We start from the raw sequence: 18,794 nt of genomic DNA, 5'->3' as shown, positions 1-18,794 counted from the left end.
TAGAGATAAGTGTAGGAGATAAGATACTTAGATATTTTCAAAATAAATTGCTTAGTCATAAGAGATTATATGTACTGCATTTTTCCATTTGTCACAAGAACAATTGCACGATGAGGACTATTTAAATGAAAACCCGGCAGGAACACCAGGGTGCCAGTGATGAGGACAGGACATGACTGGCCTGCCCCTCACTTTGCTGATGTAGCCTGCCAGCAGGAGGGAGCCTATGATAATGAGAAAAGTGTCAGTCAAAAGCAGCATGGTGGCAAATGCACTGGCCTTATAAGAAATCTTAAGAGGCCTTTTCTGGGAAACGGACTTTGGCCCAGTGGTTAGGGCGTCCGTCTACCACATGGGAGGTCCGCGGTTCAAACCCCGGGCCTCCTTGACCCGTGTGGAGCTGGCCCATGCGCAGTGCTGATGGGCGCAAGGAGTGCTGTGCTACACAGGGGTGTCCCCCGCGTGGGGGAGCCCCACGCGCAAGGAGTGCACCCATAAGGAGAGCCGCCCAGCGTGAAAAGAAAGAGCAGCCTGCCCAGGAATGGCGCCGCCCACACTTCCCGTGCTGCTGACGACAACAGAAGTGGACAAACAAGACCCAGCAAATGGACACCAAGAAGAGACAACCAGGGGAGGGGGGGGGAATTAAATAAATAAATAAATCTTTTAAAAAAAAAAAAAAAAAAAAGAGGCCTTTTCTTAAACTTTAAGAAATTGGATCTCATGACATCAGGAAAGAAGGAAGTTTCCTGCAGTCGGCTGGCTTCTGCAGTTATTTCCTCCCTGAAGGTCACTGTAGCCTTCATCTGTGCTGGAGAACCTTGAGTATTTCACTTTAACACTATGGATTCCAGTAGCCAGGTTGGTATGAGAAAGCATCATAACAAGCTGATAGAGCTATAGGCAGAGCTCCAGAGCAGGCCGCCTGTGCGTGGAGAACTTTCTCATGACTGGCAGCCTAGGTATTCGAACCTGTGTACATGCCTTAACTAACTGCCATCCTGCCTGCCCCCAGTCTGACCAGTGTTTAGGATGAAAAAATTCTTCCCTTTTCCTCATCAGTGTTCTCTGAGGGTCCTGTGCTGGTTTTGGAAACCCTAGGCTTGCTCTGATGCCAATAATTGCCCGTGGTCTTGGGACCAGCTGCTTCTTGGCCCTGAATAAAGTTCAGTAAGAGCTGAGAGCGTGACTGAGCCCTGAGTTCAGGACAGATCATGACAGTGCTGTTTGCTCCCTTGCCCTTGTTTACTTCATGGTCGTCCCTTCTCACATTTTATCTCCCTGATAGGTTATATATTTTGTCTTTCAGACTAATTTGGGATTCCCTTGGCAAAATTCTGCTTCTGAGGTTGAGTCTGTCTGTGAAGCAGAAGTCTAAGAACTGTTTGCCCCTTAGTTGAGGGAAATAGCTCCACAGGCTACCTCACAGCTTTGCCACAGAACCTGCTCTTCACCATGGTGATTTAATATATAAAATTGTTTTTTACTCTAGAATGTCAATTCAGAGTTGCTGGGGGCAATTTAAGGCAAATTTCTCAATAACTTGGCTCTTCTAAGAGTAAATGAGGGACTCTTCATAGACCGTTTTGACTTGGAGAGACATTTGCCCAGGGTTCCAGCTTATTGCACACCCTGATCTTTTGGCATGTCCTTAGCTTTAGCCCATCTGTTAAGAGCATTTTGCCCATTGCAGAGGTAGTCTGCCAACAGTAAGCATTCTAAGATCAGGTGGATAAATTTCACTCAATGATTGGTTTAAAGTGTCACAGGATACTAAAAGATGTATACTTTGTATTCATATAACAGTTTCATTTTGAACCATGCTTCATTAATAAGCAAATTGTTCATTTACTCCCTTAGAACATTTTAGCAGTGAAGTGCGTTCTTTTCATTTAATCTGCATCTGCATGGTTTGGTAAATATCTCAAAGTACCATTTCTTAGAGAAAATTTACTTAAAATCTTCCTGCCTGTCCATGTACCTTCCCATGTACCTGCCTAATTTCTGAACTACTCACCTAAATTACTAAAAGTTTTTACAAAAATAATTTACTTATATGTTATAGAAAATCATTTATTATTTTTGTATGTTAAAAATGATTGGGAGTCTCATACAATAATTTTGTTTAAAGCATTGTTATTTAAAGTGCACATAACTCATGGTAGAATACCTTTTTCGTTCTGAACTTACAATAAAAAAATTTAGGTATAGGTGCAGTGCCATTAATTGATATTCACTAGCATCTTAACAAATATTCTTGAATGAATTTTGTTTTAATTAAAAACCCTGGGAGAAGAGAGAGGGGAAGTCATTCTCCAGTGGAGAGGTAAAGAAAAATATACTTTCTTGAGCATATTCCTGTGCTTCTCATCTTACTACATATATATCCTGGTAATGATGCCGACAATGAGATGTCAGAACTCCTTTTTGAGATATAGTACAAACTTATTTCACTATTAATCATAATTATCAGTTATTGTACTCTTGTGTGCTAGGTATTCTAACATGTTTTACCTATATATTTCATCTTCACAACATGACCTGTGAAAGAACACTAATCTTTTTTTTTCCCCCTAAGAAATAAGATACACTGCGGTTTTCCATGTGTCACAAGAACAAATTGACAGTGAGGACTATTTAAAAGGAATACTTAGCTCTGAAAAGAGTGGTGGTGATAACACTTCCCATTATAGAATAACTTTTTGCTTTCCCATACAGTTAACAAGGCTTTTCTTCCATGATACATATTTATGTGGAAAAACTTGTCAGGAGGTTTTGCTAGGGCCAGGAGATGGAAAAATGGAGCAAATATTAGTTAGCTATATAAACTCATTTAACATCTTTGGGATGTACCCATCAAATCTGGCCATGGTTCTATTAAACATCTACAAACTGCAGAATTCCTTAGCCCATAGCCATACTTTTGTCCAATGTCTTAAAGCTGAGCTCAGTTCCATCAGTGACTCTTATCCTCTGTGCTGAGGATTATGCTAGTCATGAAAGTCTGGAATGTCATTGTAGGAGAAACCCAATAGCCTTTAGATGCATAGTAGGTGATGTACAGGTGTTTAAAACCTGGTAGGAATACCAGGCTGCCAGGGATCAGGAGGGAAACGAGCGTATCATAATGAGAAAGACACCAGTTAGAAACAGCATAGTGACAAGTGCAGTGGCCTTATAAGGAATCTTAAACTGAAGTTGTTTGTAGCTGTCATCTGTGCTAGAGTATTTCACTTTACTACTGGGAATTCTAGTAGCTAGATGCTGGTACGAGACTGTATCATAGCAAGCCGACAACAGCTACTGTCAGAGTGCCATGCCAGGCCACCCACGTGCACAGCTTTGCCCATGGATTGCACGTGCGGCGTCTGAACTCTTATGGCTCACCCCACCTGTAACCCTGCCTACCCCAGCCCAGACTAGTGTGGAACCAGAAGTTGGCACTCATCATTTAACAGAAAAGTAAACTAAGGTTGAGAGAGGTGCTTCTGATTTATTAGGTTCATTTATGTTGCAGTGCTTTGTAGTCTGAAGCATTTAACAAACGTGCTTTCAGTTTAATTTAGTGTACTGTTGTTCGAAAGATAAACCAAAATTTTACCTCTTATGGTTAAAATAATATAAAAAGTGCAGTGATTTTGGTTTAAAACACATTTCCCCTATGAAACTATTTTCAGTAAAAAGTATATTTAATTTTTTTAACTTTGTTTTAGATAATTGACAATTTAGAATGGTCTAGTATTGTTTTGATTAAATGAGTATTTAGAATTTTCGGGAATTTATTTTAAGCTGAAAACATTTTTCTTTAAACCATTTCAGAAAGATATCTGACCTACCTAATTCTTAAACAGGGAATACCAAGCAGATAACTGAATAATTCCTGATGTAGCTTTGTATACACTACTGAATGGTGGCCTCTGAACATACTGAGGATTGGTGCTCCCAGACATCTTGGCCTTTTAAATGAGCTTTTTATTTTTAAATTTTTATAGTTTTCTGTCTCTTGTCTGTCATGTCTTCCTGCTGTCATTAAGCACTGTGGTGTCAAGGCAGTCCCTTGACTAGACTAATTCTTTTCCTGTTCCTAATCTTTTGTGCAGTAAAACTAGAAATGCCAATCTTATTGAAATCACATGAAGTGAAAGGTATAAATAGGCTCTTAGAATCCAAGATGCTGTCTTATGAATAGTGTTTTGATGTATTGATTTCTGATTTGGCTGCCCAAGTCCCTTCCACTCCTCTTTTCTGGCTTTTGCTTATTATTAGGTAAGATTGCTAAGATTATTTTCTAGGTTTTTAAGTAGTTTATACTGTTTTCTGTTTTAGAATATCTTTGTCATTTAATTAAGGTAAATCAGGAGTTTTTATATTGAAGCCCCAGAAGTAGTGAAATCCTCACAATTGTATATAAAATTCTTTTGGAGGCATGGATCTACAGATGGTTAAGAACAATGTATTTATTCATCTAGTGAATATTTCTTGAACACCTATTTTGTACCAGGCATCTTGTCAGTCCTAGTGATATAACAGTAAACAAGGACAGTATTCTAAAGTAAGATAAGCCAAAATGTGCTTTGCTAGTTCTTTCTGATTATTTATATTCTTTTTTTCTTTTCAGGAGAAACAAGAATGGTGGTGGCTTTATATCGCAGATAGGAAGGAACAGACATTAATATCTATGCCATATCATGTGTGTACACTAAAAGATACAGAAGAGGTAATTATTCCACAATAGTAATTCAGTTTTTAAAAGCATGCAGCATCTCATCATCACGCTGCTTCCTAAAACCTTTTTAAAAATCAGTTCACCATATTTGGTTAATTGTGCTTTGTCAAGACACATTTTATGACTTCTCTGGTTTTTAAATTTTTGATGGTTGGTGCTTATGGGAAATGTATAAAGTATTGAACTGTCGAAGGTGTAGACAACTTGGTCAACTTTTAAAAATTTGTTCTCCGCTTTTAGGAATTTTCATTCTTCATGCCTAAGAACATAGGCCTTCCCTCCTTTTCTTCAGAATTAATGATATTTGGCAAAAAATTTGAGTTTTTTCCCTTCATAGTATTTATGCTAAGTATTATGTTTTTATCTTTAAAAAATAATTTAAGAACTGGTTATTTGGAGTTTTAGAGTGGAATTTTTAGTTATGTGACATTATAATACATCACTAATGTAGCATTGTGATGAACATATTTTTCCGTTGGGAATTGTGCTCTCATTTTTTTGTTTGTTCTTCATGATTTTTTATGTTACATTTCCTAGGAAGAAAGTTCTGTCTGCCTGGACAAAAGCAAAGCTTTTGGATTTCAAGATAGTTCTGTGTTGTTAATTTGCAATCCAGGAAGTTTTTCTTTTCTTTATAATCAAGTGGTAAATGTGTGAAAGTAGTTCAGTGTTGTTTATTTGTCACTTGAAGCCAATTTAAGAATATTTCTTGAGATTCAATTGACACATGACTCTCTTCTCTCCTAGAAAAATAGCTAGAGGACAGGCAGAAATGGCCTGGAAGAAAATGTTCTAGGGTTTAGGACACCATAGTAAGACTGGACGCCACTCAGAAGAGAGAGGGGCACAGGAAAAAAATCTCATCAGAAAGACTGAGTAGAGGCTATTGCTGCAGCTGCCAGTGCCCTTTCCCTACCTTATGAGCAGACATTTTTTAATTCTCTGGCCTTGGGCTGATGACTACAGACAAAGGGCCCCACAGGGATCCACCTCCCCAGAAAACAGGAGAGAGACAGACACAACCTAAACCTGATTTAGCTTTTGACCAACAGATTTCGTCTATTGTGTCCAAACTGACCTGAAAGTGTCACAAGCACTTCCAGGCCAGGTGGGGCTGTATCATTGTTTGTCTTCGGAACCAGCATAGGACTAAGGAGATCTGACCTTCTCAATCACCCTCCCTACTGACCAGGACTGGTTGTTGTTGACACAGAAGAGAGTGGAATTATTTCCTGTCTGGGAAAAGGAATTGGGCTGCCAGCAAAGGTTGGAGTCTAGCCTTTGAGAAAGATTGAATTGCAAGGCTCTGAATATCCTCCAGGCAGGATTCTGAATATCCTCCAGGCAGGATTCTGTCAAATTTTTGCACTTAGTATTGCAGTAACCACACTCCAAACCAGGTTTTGAACTGAGAGGGCTGTGAAGACAACCATCAACTAGCAGATTAAGGAAGTGCATGTGAGGAAACTAAAAGTAAATAAAAGACTTTTTCTGGCCTTTACAACCTCCCTCCCCACGGCCTTTGGAAGCGGGTCTGCAACTCATTACTGGATCCATGGTTCAGTAACTAACAGGGACAATCTTGAAGATCTAGAAGAGGTTGGACCAAGAATCAAAGATCGGCAGTAACACATAGCCTCCTGCCACTAGATCCCTACAAAAGTGAAATTGAGCACCAGAGTAAACTCAGCATCATAATCAGCAAAAAATTACAAACCATGCTAAGAAAATGGAAGAAATAGCCCAAGCAAAGGAATATATCAAAACCCCAAATGAGACAGGATTTGAGACAACTAATCAATGAGATTCATACAAACTTCCAATATCAAATTAATGAGTTGAAAGACAGTATGGCTAAAGAGACAAAGGACGTCAGGAACACACTGAGTGAGCACAAAGAATAATTTGAAAACCTGAATTGAAAAATAACAGAACTCATGGGAATGACAGACATAGTAGGTGAGGTCAAAAACACATTAGAGACATTGTATTAGCCAGATGAAGGGGTGCTGATGCAAAGTACCAGAAATCTGTTGGTTTTTATAAAGGATATTTATGTGGAGTAAAAGCTTAAAGTTACAAGGCCTTAAAAAGTCCATCTCAAGGTATCATAAGAGGTACTTCCCCACCAAAGTCTGTTGCCACATGTTGGAGCAAGATGGTTACCAATCTCTGCCAGGGTTCAGCCTTCCTCTTCCTCTTAAGGCTCTGGGGGCCCAGCTTTTTCCTGTCTCCGTTGTAGGCTGGAGGGCTTGTTTCTTTTTGGGCTTTGTTAGCTGTTTAGGCCTCTGGTCTCTTCAGCTGCAAACTATCAGGCAAATGGTTCCACTGTCTCCGAAGTCCCTGGATCAGAGTTCTTTCCTCTGCTGTGTCTATGGGGCTTTCTCTATTCCTATGTCTCTTCTATGTGAGTATCCATTTCTATAGCCCACTGAGGGGGTGGGGACTCAACTCTGAGTCGCCCTAATGATGTGGTCAAATCAAAGCCCTTCTCTTGATTTAATCAAGTAAACCTAAAACCTCTGAATTTAATACAGTCAAAGGGTATCACACCCAGAGGAGTACAGACCAGTTTACAAACATAATCCTTATCTTTCTTGGGGTTCATAAATAATCTCAGACTTCCACAGGTATGTAATGGCAGAGTTGAAATGATAGAAGAAAAAGTGATACTGAAGATAGAAGAGCTGAAACTGGAGAGAGAGAAGAACACAGAGAGAAAAGAATGGAAGAAATTTAGTAGGGACTGAGGGAATTGAATGATAACATGAAGCACAACAACATACGTGTCATGGGAGTTCAGAAGGATAAAGAAATGGGAAAAGGGGCAGAAAGAGTATTTGAGGAAATAATGGCTGAAAATTTCCCAACTCTGATGAAAGAAATGAATTTACATGCCCAAGAAGCACAGTGTAGCCCAATCAGAATAAATCTGAATAGACCTACTCCCAGCCACATACTACTCAGAATGACAAATGCCCAAGATAAAGAGAAAATTCTGAGAGCAGCAAGGGAGAAGCAAACCATTACATACAAGGAATGCCCCGTAATAGTACAGATTTCTTGTCAAAAACCACAAAGACAAGAAGACAGTGGTAGAAGACAGTGTAATAGGATACAGAAAGAGAAAAATTGCCAGCCAAGAATTCTTTATCTGGCAAAATTGTTCTTCATATATGAAGGTGAGTTTAAAATATTCACAAATAAACAAAAATCAAGAAAGTCTGTAAAAAAAGAATCCACCTTTGTAGGAAGTAGTAAAGGGAACCTTAAAGCCGAAAGAAAAAGACAGGAGAGAGAAGCTTAGAGGAGAGTGTAGCAGACAGGAATAGTAAAAAGGATAACCAAAAGAGTAAAAAGACAGACAAAAATAAGACATAAGAAACCAAAGAATAAAAGGGTGAAAGTAAATAATGCATTCATAGTAATATCATTGAATGCGAATGGATTAAATATCTCAATCAAAAGATATAGGCTGACAAAATGGATTATAAAACATGAGCCATCTGCATATTTTGTCCAATATTAGTATACCTCTTCTCTTTTTTGATTACTATTTGCATGGAGTATCTTTTTCCAACCTTTCACTTTCATCTGATTTGTATCCCTGGGTCTAATATGAGTTTCTTGTAGGTAGCATATGGATGGCTCCATGTTTACTCAGATTCTCAGTGTCTCTCTCTTTTTTAGGAATTTAGTGGCAGGAAGCTTTGTGTTAGCATTGCTTTTTGATTCTTGACTCAACCTGGATTGTTAGGATTGTCCCTGCTGATTGCTCAAGACTGGGCTCTGGACCCAGTAATTGGTTACAGACGGGCTTCCTGGGGCCTTGGGGAGGTAACATACAAAGGCTGGAAAAATCCTCTCATTTATTATTTTCTCACATGAACTTTCTTGGTGTGCCAGCAGATGGCACTCTCTCACATCTCTCAGTTCAGTACCTGGTCTGAGTGTATTTTTTGCAACACAGACCGGATCTATGGGACAGAGCTTCCTGTCTGGAGGCTAAGAGCCTTGTAATTCAAACTTTCTTAATGACAGTTCTTGAACTTTCCCTGGCAGCCCCCTCCCTTTTTCCAGATAAGAAATAATTCCACTCAGCCCCCTCCCTTTTTCCAGATAGGAAATAATACCACTCTCCTCTGCATCCTCAACAATCAGTCCCAGTTGTTAGAGGAGATTGGGAGGGTCCTATATCTTTAGCCCCATGCCGGCTCCTCAGGCTAACTATGGTGCTGCCCCACCAGCCCTGGAAGGGCTCGTGGGACACAGCAGACCAAATTATGGGTCAAAAGCTGAGCCAGCTTTAGGCTGTATCCCTCTCTCTCCCCTTTCCAGAGGAAATGGATTCCTGGAGCCTCCTTTGTCTGTAGCTGCAGGCCCAGAGGCCCAAGAATTCTAAAGTGTCTTTAGTGTGGTGGTGGTTGCGCGGCAGCAGCCGTTGGTTTCAACTGACAGTTCTGTCCTCGCGATTCTCCTCCTTTATCCCTCTCTCCTCTGAGTGGTGTCCAGCTTTTGCCTGGTGTCCTAAACCCTAGAAGATATTTTTCCAGGCTGTTTCAGCCTGACCTCTAGCTATTTTTCTGGAGAAGAAGAGAGTCCTGTGTCTTTCAATTCTACCATCTTTCTGGAAGTTGATGAGCCACCCATATGTCTCCAAGAGACTTACATTAGACTAAGGGATATAAACTGGCTGAAAGTAAAAGGTTGGAAAAAAATCTTCCACATAAGCAGTAACCAGAAAAAGAGCAGGGATAACCATACTAATACTGGACAAGACTTTAAATGCAAAGAAGTTGTAAGAGATATAGAAGACCATTATATATTAATAAAAGGAACCATCTGCCAGGAAGAATTAAGTCATATAAATATCTATGCACCTAACCAGAATGTCCCAAAATATATGAGGCAAACTCTGGCAAAACTGAAGAGAGAAATAGACATCTCTACAATAATAGTTGGAGACGTCAGCACACCACTCAAATTATTAGAACGTAGATCAACAAGGAAAGAGAGAAACTGAACAGTATGATAAACAAGTTAGACCTAACAAACACAGAATGTTGCGTCCAGATGAGCAGGTTACAGCATTTCTCAAGTGCTAATGAATCTTTTTCCAGGGTAGACTCATGTTGGGTCACAAGGCAGGTCTCAATACATATAAAAGTTTGAAATTATACAAAGCACCTTCTCAGACCATAATGGAATGAAACTAGACATCAATAACAGATGGGAAAGGAGAAAATTCACAAATATGTGGAGACTAAACAACATACTCCTAAACAATCAGTGGGTCAAAGAAGAAATTGTAAGTGAAATTAGTAAATATATTGAGATGAATTAAAATGAGAATACGACTTAACCAAAACTTATGGGATAGTGTGAATGCCATGACGAGAGGCAAATTTATAGCCTGAAATGCCTATATTAAAAAAGAAGAAAGACTAAATCAAAGGTCTAACTGAAGAACTGCAGAAACTAGGAAAAGAACAGCAAACCATTCACAAGGCAAGCAGAAGGAAAGAAATAATAAAGATTAGCACAGACACTAACGAAATAGAGAATCAGAAAACAATAGAGAAAATCAGCAAAACCAAAAGCTGTTTCTTTGAGAAGTAAAATTGACAAACCCTTAGCCTGACTAACAAAAAGAGAAGATGCAAATCAAATCAGAAATGAAAGGGGGGCATTCCGACTGATCCCACAGAAATAAAAAGGACCATAAGAGAGTATTATAGAAACTGTATGCCAATAAACTAGACAGCCTAGATGAAATGGACAAATTCCTAGAAACTCACAAACAACCTACATTGACTCTACAAGAAATATAGGAACTCAACAAACCAATCACATTTAAAGACTTTGAATTAGTCATCAAAAATCTCCCAATAAAGAAACATCCAGGACCAGATGCTTCTACCAAGCATTTCAAGAAGAACTGGTCTCAATTCTGTTTAAACTCTTCCAAAAAATTGAAGAGGAGGGAAAATTACCCACACATTTTTTTTTTTAAAGATTTATTTTTATTTATTTAATTCCCCTCCCCTCCCCCGGCTGTCTGTTTTCTGTGTCTTTTTGCTGTGTCTTGTTTCTTTGTCCGCTTCTGTTGTCGTCAGCGGCACGGGAAGTGTGGGCGGCGCCATTCCTCTGCAGGCTGCTCCCTCCTTCGCGCTGGGCGGCTCTCCTTATGGGTGCACTCCTTGTGTGTGGGGCTCCCCTACGCGGGGGACACCCCTGTGTAGCACGGCACTCCTTGCGCGCATCAGCACTGCGCATGGGCCAGCTCCACACGGGTCAAGGAGGCCCGGGGCTTGAACCGCGGACCTCCCATGTGGTAGACGGACGCCCTAACCACTGGGCCAAAGTCCGTTTCCCCCCACACATTTTTTGAAGCCAACATCATCTTAATACCAAAGCCAGATAAAATCACTATAAGAAGAGAAATTTACAAATCAGTCTCTCTAATGAACATAAATGTAAAAATTCTCAACAAAATACTTGCAGGTAGAATCCAGCAGCATATCAAAAAGAATTATACACCATGACTAAGTGGACTTTATTCCTGGTATTCAAGGGGTGGTTCAGCATAAGAAAATTAGCGTAATATACCACATTAACAAATTGAAGGAAAAAAAACCACATGATTATCTCAGTCAACGCAGTAAAGGCAGTCGGCAAAATCCAGCATCCTTTCTTGATAAAAACACTTCAAGAGATAGGAGTCAAAGGAAAGTTCCTCAAAATGATAAAGGGCACATATAAAAAACCCACAACCAACATCATACTCAATGAGGAAAATTTGAAAGCTTTTCCCTTAAGATTGGAAACAAGACAAGGATGTCCACTGTCTACTGTTATTTGATATTGTGCTAGAAGTTTTAGGGAAACAGATTTGGCTCAACGGATAGGCATCTACCTACCACATGGGAGGTCCAGGGTTCAAACCCAGGGCCTCCTGACCTGTGTGATGAGCTGGCCCACGCCTAGTGCTGATGCACACAAGGAGTGCCATGCCACGCAGGGGTGTCCAGCATAGGGGAGCCCCACGTTCAAGGAGTGCACCCCATAAGGAGAACCACTCAGCATGAAAAAAGTGCAGCTGCCCTGGAGTAGCGCCACACACACGGAGAGCAGATGCAACAAGATGACGGAACAAAAAGAGACACAGATTCCCGGTGCCGCTGACAAGAATGTAAACGGACATAAGAACACACAGAGAATGGACACAGAGAGCATACAACTTGGGGGGGAGGGGAGGGAGGCAGGGAAGGAGAGAGAAATAAAATTTTTTAAAATTAAAAAAAAAAGTTTTAGTTAAAGCAAGAAGACCTTAAAGATCAACATGCAAGAATCAGTAATGTTTCTGTACACTAGTATTGAACAATTTACGGAGGAAATCTAGAAAAAAAATTCCATTTACAATCGCAACAAAAAGACTCAAATTCCTAGGAATCAATTTAACCAAAGATGTACAGGACCTATATTCAGAAAATCACAAAACAGTGCTAAAAGAAATCAAAGAAGATCTTAATAAATAGAAAGATATTCCATGTACATGGATTAGAAGACTAAATATTGTGAAGATGTCAGTCCTACCCAGACTTATTATAAGTTCAATGCAATACCAATCAAAATTCCAACTGCCTACTTCACAGAAATAGAGGACGCAATCACCACATTTATTAGAAAGGGAAAGGGTACCCTAATGGCCAGAAACATTCTAAGAGTATTCTTTGACAGAGCAGTTTAATTTTATTTTTTAGTTTCAAGTTTACGTATCTTTGAGTAGGTAACACTAGTATAAAATGTCAAAAGATTTTTAAAAAGTACATACAGTGAAACGTTTTGCACTGTTGTCTCCCAGTCATGCATCCACTTCCTGGAGACCATCAGTGTTACTAAATTTTTATGTATTTTTCATGCCATGTAGTATGTAAATTGCAGGCAAATACTTCCTCCAATTTTAAATGAAAGTTAGTGTAGTTACCTTTTTCTCTCAATAATACAAGTTAGAATTTGTTCCATGTTAGTATATGAACAGTTTCCTCATTGGATTTTACAGCTGCATGATCTTCTTTTATGCGATTGTACTATTATTTATTTAGCACTCTCCTAGTGAACTTGTAAGGTGTTACTAGTCTTTTGCTATAATGAAAAATCTCATATGTCATTTTTCATGTGATAATATTTCTATGGGGTAAATCCATAGAGGTAGAATTTGGTGGGTCACAGGCTATGTACATTTGTAATTTCAATTGATATTGCTAGATATTTCTCCGTAGAGGGAATGCGTGTCTGTGTATTCCTCTTGCCTCTTACTATGTTGTCAGACAACTTGAATATTGTTGCTAACCAGAAAGCTGAAAAATGGTATCTGTATAATGTTTCTTCTTTACCTTTTACTTTAAAAATTTTCAAACCTATAGAAAATTTGCAAGCACAGTACCATGAACCTCTCATAGAGACCCTTCCTCTAGATTTACCAATTGTTCACATTTTGCAATTTTATATCTTTCTCTCTCTCTGTATATACATAAAATACATACATGTATGTACACAAATACACATGATTTCTCTCCCCCGAACCTTTTTTTTTTTTTTAAAGATTTATTCATTTATTTATTCCTCCCCCCTCTCCCCCCGCCCCCCGTTGTCTGCTCTCTTTGTCCATTCGCTGTGTCTTCTTTCTGTCTGCTTGTATTCTCATTAGGTGGCTCCAGGAACTGATCCTGGGACCTTCCAGAGTGGGAGAGAGGCAGTTATTTTCTTGCGCCACCTCAGCTCCCTGTTCTGCTCTGTCTTATTGTCTCTCCTCTGTGTCTCTTGTTGGTGTCATCTTGCTGTGCCAGTTCTCCACATCGGCCAGCACTCCTGTGCGGGTGGCACTACCATGTGGGCTGGCACTCCGTGTGGGCCAGCTTGGCACACGGGCCAGCCTGCCTTCACCAGGAGGCCCTGGGCATTAAACCCTGGACCTCCTATATGGTAAACGGGAGTCCAACTGCTTGAGCCACATCCGTTTTCACACACCCCCAAACCATATGAGGTACTTGCAGACATCATGATAGTATACCTTTAAATATTTGAACACGTACCTCCTAACAAAAACAGCCTTCTCCTACATAAGCATAATATAATTATTATACTCAGGGTACTTAATATTTGGTATGCTATTATTACCTAATGTGCAGTCTATACTCAGGTTTCCTCTAATATTACCCTAATGTCTCTTCTAGCTTCATTTTAAAATTCAAGATCCACCAAGGATCAAACATTGAATATGGTTGTCATCCTCCTTTATCTAGACCATTTCCTTGACCTGTGAGTCCAGGCATGGTGTTTCAAAGATTGTCCCTCAATTTTAATTTGCTTCCTCGGTTACTCATTCTATTAATCTAAATATTATTGGCAAGAATAGTACATAGGTGATATATTGTCCTTAGTGCATCTTTGGGGAATACATGATAGCAGTTTGCCCCACGTTGGTGATGTTACAGTTGATCACTTAGTTAAGGCTGTTCTTGATTGTGAGAGGTATTCACTGTCTCCTCTAATTTGTGGAGTGACTATTCTGTTCTCCAACAGTCTTTACCCAACCATTTTAGCATACATGGGCCATTCTTGCATGAATCAGTCTTTACTATGCTAGTTTATTGTGTAGTTTTAATTTTGCATTTCTCTTAAGAATGAAACACCATCTTTCAGTGTGTTTGAGTCATAAATCCTTTTCCGTTTGTTCATGACCACTGATTTTTGTTGGGCTATTAGTCTTGTTAATTGGCTTTTAGAAATTTTTTGTTAGGAAATCAGCCTTTTGTGATTCATATTGCAAATATTTCTCTCCAGTTTGTTTTACTAACATGGTTGTTTTTACCAAGCAGAAACACAAATATAAATACTTATGTTTGTGTCTACTTATTTATTTTTATGTAGTATGATTTAGTAATCTTTTTTGGCCTCTTAGTTTCATAATAAGAAAGGACAGGTGGCGGACTTGGCCCAGTGGTTAGGGAGTCTGTCTACCACATGGGAGGTCCACGGTTCGAACCCCGGGCCTCCTTGACCCATGTGGAGCTGGCCCATGCGCAGTGCTGATGCGCGCAAGGAGTGCCCTGCCACGCAGGGGTGTCCCCCGCGTAGGGGAGCCCCATACGCAAGGAGTGTATCCCATAAGGAGAGCCACCCAGTGCGAAAGAAAATGCAGCCTGCCCAGGAATGGTGCCGCACACACGGAGAGCTGACACAAGATGACACAACAAAAAGAAATACAGATTCCTGTGCCGCTGACAACAACAGAAGTGGACAAAGAAGACGCAGCAAATAGACACAGAGAACAGACAACCAGGGTCAGGGGAGAAGGGGAGAAAAATAAATAAATAAATAAATAAATCTTTTTTTTTTTTTAAAAAAGGACAAACTATGAGATTTTTATTTTTTAATTCTCATGATTTCCTCTCACCTTTTTTCCCCCGTAATAGCATATTTTAATATGTTATCTTTGCTACAAAATCTAAATTTTGGTGATTGAGGCAGATCGCCAGACCATTCAAATGTCATTTAAAAGAATTTTTTTCTTTTTCCTAGTGGGGTTAAATCAAGAGGAAACTCAAAAGCGTTTACTACTTTTTATACTTGAAATGTATGATTTGATGAAATGAAATGTATCTTCTTGACCTTTTAAGGCATTGGGTTTATCTCAAATTTGGAAAGAATTATGTTGTGTCTAGTCAAATTATTTTATTAATTTCAACATTTCATATATTCATACTTGGACCCTACTTCCTTTCTTCAAATCACCAAGATGATAGTCCATTAGAACGTGATTTCATTATTCCTTCTTGAATTATTATGGGGATACAAATTAACTCCATCAATTCTGCATAATTTGATATTCCTTTTTTTGGAATATATGTGTGTGTGTATATATATTGGGGTGTAGGACTTTTGGAACATTTGTTAGGACTTTCTTTAACATCTGAGTAAAGCACCTGGCTATTAAAATAATCTGATCTAGGAGTGAGCTTTTAAAAAACACATATCTCCAGTGCTGATTTTATTTTCCAGGTAGAACTGAAGTTTCCTGCGCCAGGCAAACCTGGAAATTATCAGTATACGGTGTTTCTGAGATCAGACTCCTATATGGGTTTGGATCAGATTAAACCATTGAAGGTAATCAATAAATATGGTTGTTTATATAAGTGCCGAATATACTAGGAAGGCATCTCTAGCCTTGAAATGTAGTATAATAGGAAAAAGAAAAAGAGGTCTTTTTGTACTTTATATACACTTGATGGACTACTATTTTAATAAATTTAAGCTGTTTGAGTTAGAATGTGAATATAACAATGTAGAGCCTTGTGTAAATTACTTAAATCATACATTTTAATGTGCTGTAATATGCTTTAATTTTATACGACCTCAGCAAATGGACTTTCTTTTCTTGAGGAAAGTACTGTACTTTTCTCAAAGATTCTATTGAACTATATTAATTTCTGAAACTAGTTTTTTTTTTGTCATCTGAGAGCATATACTTTCTGTGTCACTTTAAGCACAGTGCTGCTGGTGTTTAACATTTCATGTGAGCTTTTTCTAAAAGGTATTCTAATATGCTTTGGAGTACTTTTATACCATGTGCTGGAGCCCCAGAGGAAAGGAAGCCAGTAAAAGCAAGCCTCTCTGTTTCCATGAGGATGCCACATTTCTGTTCATTGGCTATACAGTTTTACCTCTCAGGTCTGGAGGCTGCCTGTTTGAAAGTCACACTTGGTGTTTTTCCCTTTGGTAGAAGTTTTCTATTAAGACATCACAGTGTTCCTTCTCAGACATCACAGTAATGCTTTTGTGCCATAGAATATGTGTTCATAAATAGTATAACTTCTATAAATTCAAACTATGAAACTGTATTAGAAATTTAACTATAGTTACATGTTAGTAGATTTACCTCTTTTATTTCTGGGTTGAGGTGTTTTTTCTAAATGAATATGTTAAATTTAGAGTTGCATCCATAAAATCTATTTCTTTATAATTGCTGTGGTCAAAGAAAACCTTTTCTTTACCGGATAGTTCTTACATTATTCCTCCCCAAATTTCTGATATCTACATTTAATCCTTCTTTATAGTTGGAAGTTCATGAGGCTAAGCCTGTGCCAGAAAACCACCCACAGTGGGATACAGCAATCGAAGGGGATGAAGACCAGGAGGACAGCGAGGGCTTTGAAGATAGCTTTGAGGAAGAGGAGGAGGAAGAGGAAGATGATGACTAAGCAGTAATTGAATGGACCATAGTATTTGCACATATTTGCAAATTTTTGCTGTTTTGGAACTGTAAAATAAACCAGAGACAGTACTGAGCTGATGTTGAGGACGCTGTTAGTTCTTTACTAGAAATGGGTATATAATTTAAATAGGCAGTGGTGGTTCTTTGGTACAGCCTGAAAAATGCTTAAGGCTTGTAAAAGCCTTTCAAGTATGGAATGGTGCATTTATTTCATTTGCTAATGATAATAAATCCTTTGTTATTATACCTGTCTGGAAGTGTGGGCTATGTATTATCTGATCAATTTATGGTCCCAGTAAAAGTAAAGGTACATGAAAAACAGTCTATAAATATGAGCAACTTTTCTTTGTTCAACTTTAGTTTTAGCTAACATTAAAATATGATAAATATCACAAATATGTTTTAAGTAACATCTCAAGTTTTTAATCTCTTGATAAAGCTGTTATTCATTTATTGACATTTTGCCGTGATATGAGAATATAACAGTTCCATTCATAGTTTTAAATTTTAAACTTTTTATTTTTTGCCTATCTTGGGTCATAAGTTCACAATCTGTCACATTCCACATAATATAGAGGGCTACATATTTGGATTTTCCTTTTCTTAATTGCCCAGGGTTATCACACAGATTATAAAAATGGCTTTTAATGGCTTAAACCATTTTGAAGCTTCTCTTTCAGGAGATCAATGCAGCAGTTAATTCTTTTGATGGGCTTCTAGGTTTAAAAATGATTGTGGGACCATATGTTCTCTGATGTTGGTGGCTTACATTATTAAACCTTTTTTTTTAAAGGTTCACTATAAAAGCTGAAATATATTCTTAGCTTTTAATCTACCTGACTATCAAAAACATGCAAAGGAGGCACTTTTTGTATTCACTTTGGAGTCCTGTCAATAAAATAGAAGTTTGACTTGTTTTATGTTTGTGACAGTGTCTTTTTGTGCCCAGAGAAAGGATATAAATAGGATAATCCATTATTTTATTTTTCAACTAAAATTTTAATTACATTGTACATTACTGCTGATGTGACTGCTATTGCTGTATACTATAGAAAAACCCTTGAGTGGAAGGGATTTTCCCTCACCACAGTGCAACCCAGAAGATAGTGCTTATAAAGAATAGAATTGTGTACATGATGAATTATTGAGGTGTAAGATAAATATTTTTATTATTAGATATCGAGGAAGCATAAATCTGTAATATTTTAGACTGATTGTGATAATCCTCTCCTATCAAAATCACCATAGGCCAAAGTACTGTTGGAATACTAATTTATGACCTTGTTTACTTAAAAGGTTGCCACTTTACGTGCACAATTACCATTGGTATTTTGTTACTGCGCCAGTTGGAAATAAAATTTAAAGTTACCAAACATGAATGTTTTTTTTTTTGTTAGGATCTAGTGTTTCCTATCACATAGTCAAAGTGGTTCTTTCGTTGGAACCATGATCACCTATTTTCCTTTTTAAAGCTCTTCGTGAGACCTTACTTGGGCAGACAGGAGGCTGTGCCACTGAGGATTTGTTTCATTTGCTTAATTTTACAAATAGAGGGTGGGTTTAATTTTAGAGACCAGTTTTTGCTGTGAAGTTCCAGTGTACATCTAGTAAATTGCTGGTCACGTATGAGTGGTGGAAGAAAGTTAGCTAGCCTCCTCGCATCCAGTGAATCAAGTAGTCATAGAAAACACACCTGTGGTATAAAGTCAAGGAAAGTTATGAACTTCCACTTAAAACAGTATGTAGTATATGTGCACATTTCCTAATTTTCTTGAAAGATACTTTCCAAGA

The 18,794-nt window shown here is 38.5% G+C and overlaps 1 protein-coding gene across 1 annotated transcript in view; it reads left to right on the top strand.

The window, feature by feature from the left end:
- SEC63 (SEC63 homolog, protein translocation regulator) overlaps nt 1-18,376 on the top strand; it is a 78,274-nt gene extending 59,898 nt beyond the window's left edge. The window contains exons 19-21 of the mRNA XM_058307227.1: nt 4,619-4,717; nt 15,791-15,895; nt 16,846-18,376. Of these exons, the coding sequence (XP_058163210.1) occupies nt 4,619-4,717; nt 15,791-15,895; nt 16,846-16,989 (348 nt within the window). The 3' untranslated portion in view covers nt 16,990-18,376. The remainder of the gene's footprint in view (nt 1-4,618; nt 4,718-15,790; nt 15,896-16,845) is intronic.
- Nucleotides 18,377-18,794: the final 418 nt, after the last annotated feature.

The sequence above is a fragment of the Dasypus novemcinctus genome, chromosome 11 (assembly GCF_030445035.2).
Source record: "Dasypus novemcinctus isolate mDasNov1 chromosome 11, mDasNov1.1.hap2, whole genome shotgun sequence".
NCBI classification, from domain to species: Eukaryota; Metazoa; Chordata; class Mammalia; order Cingulata; family Dasypodidae; genus Dasypus; species Dasypus novemcinctus.
The sequence above is the reverse complement of the archived record's forward strand: the minus strand, read 5'-3'. Positions and strand labels throughout refer to the sequence as shown.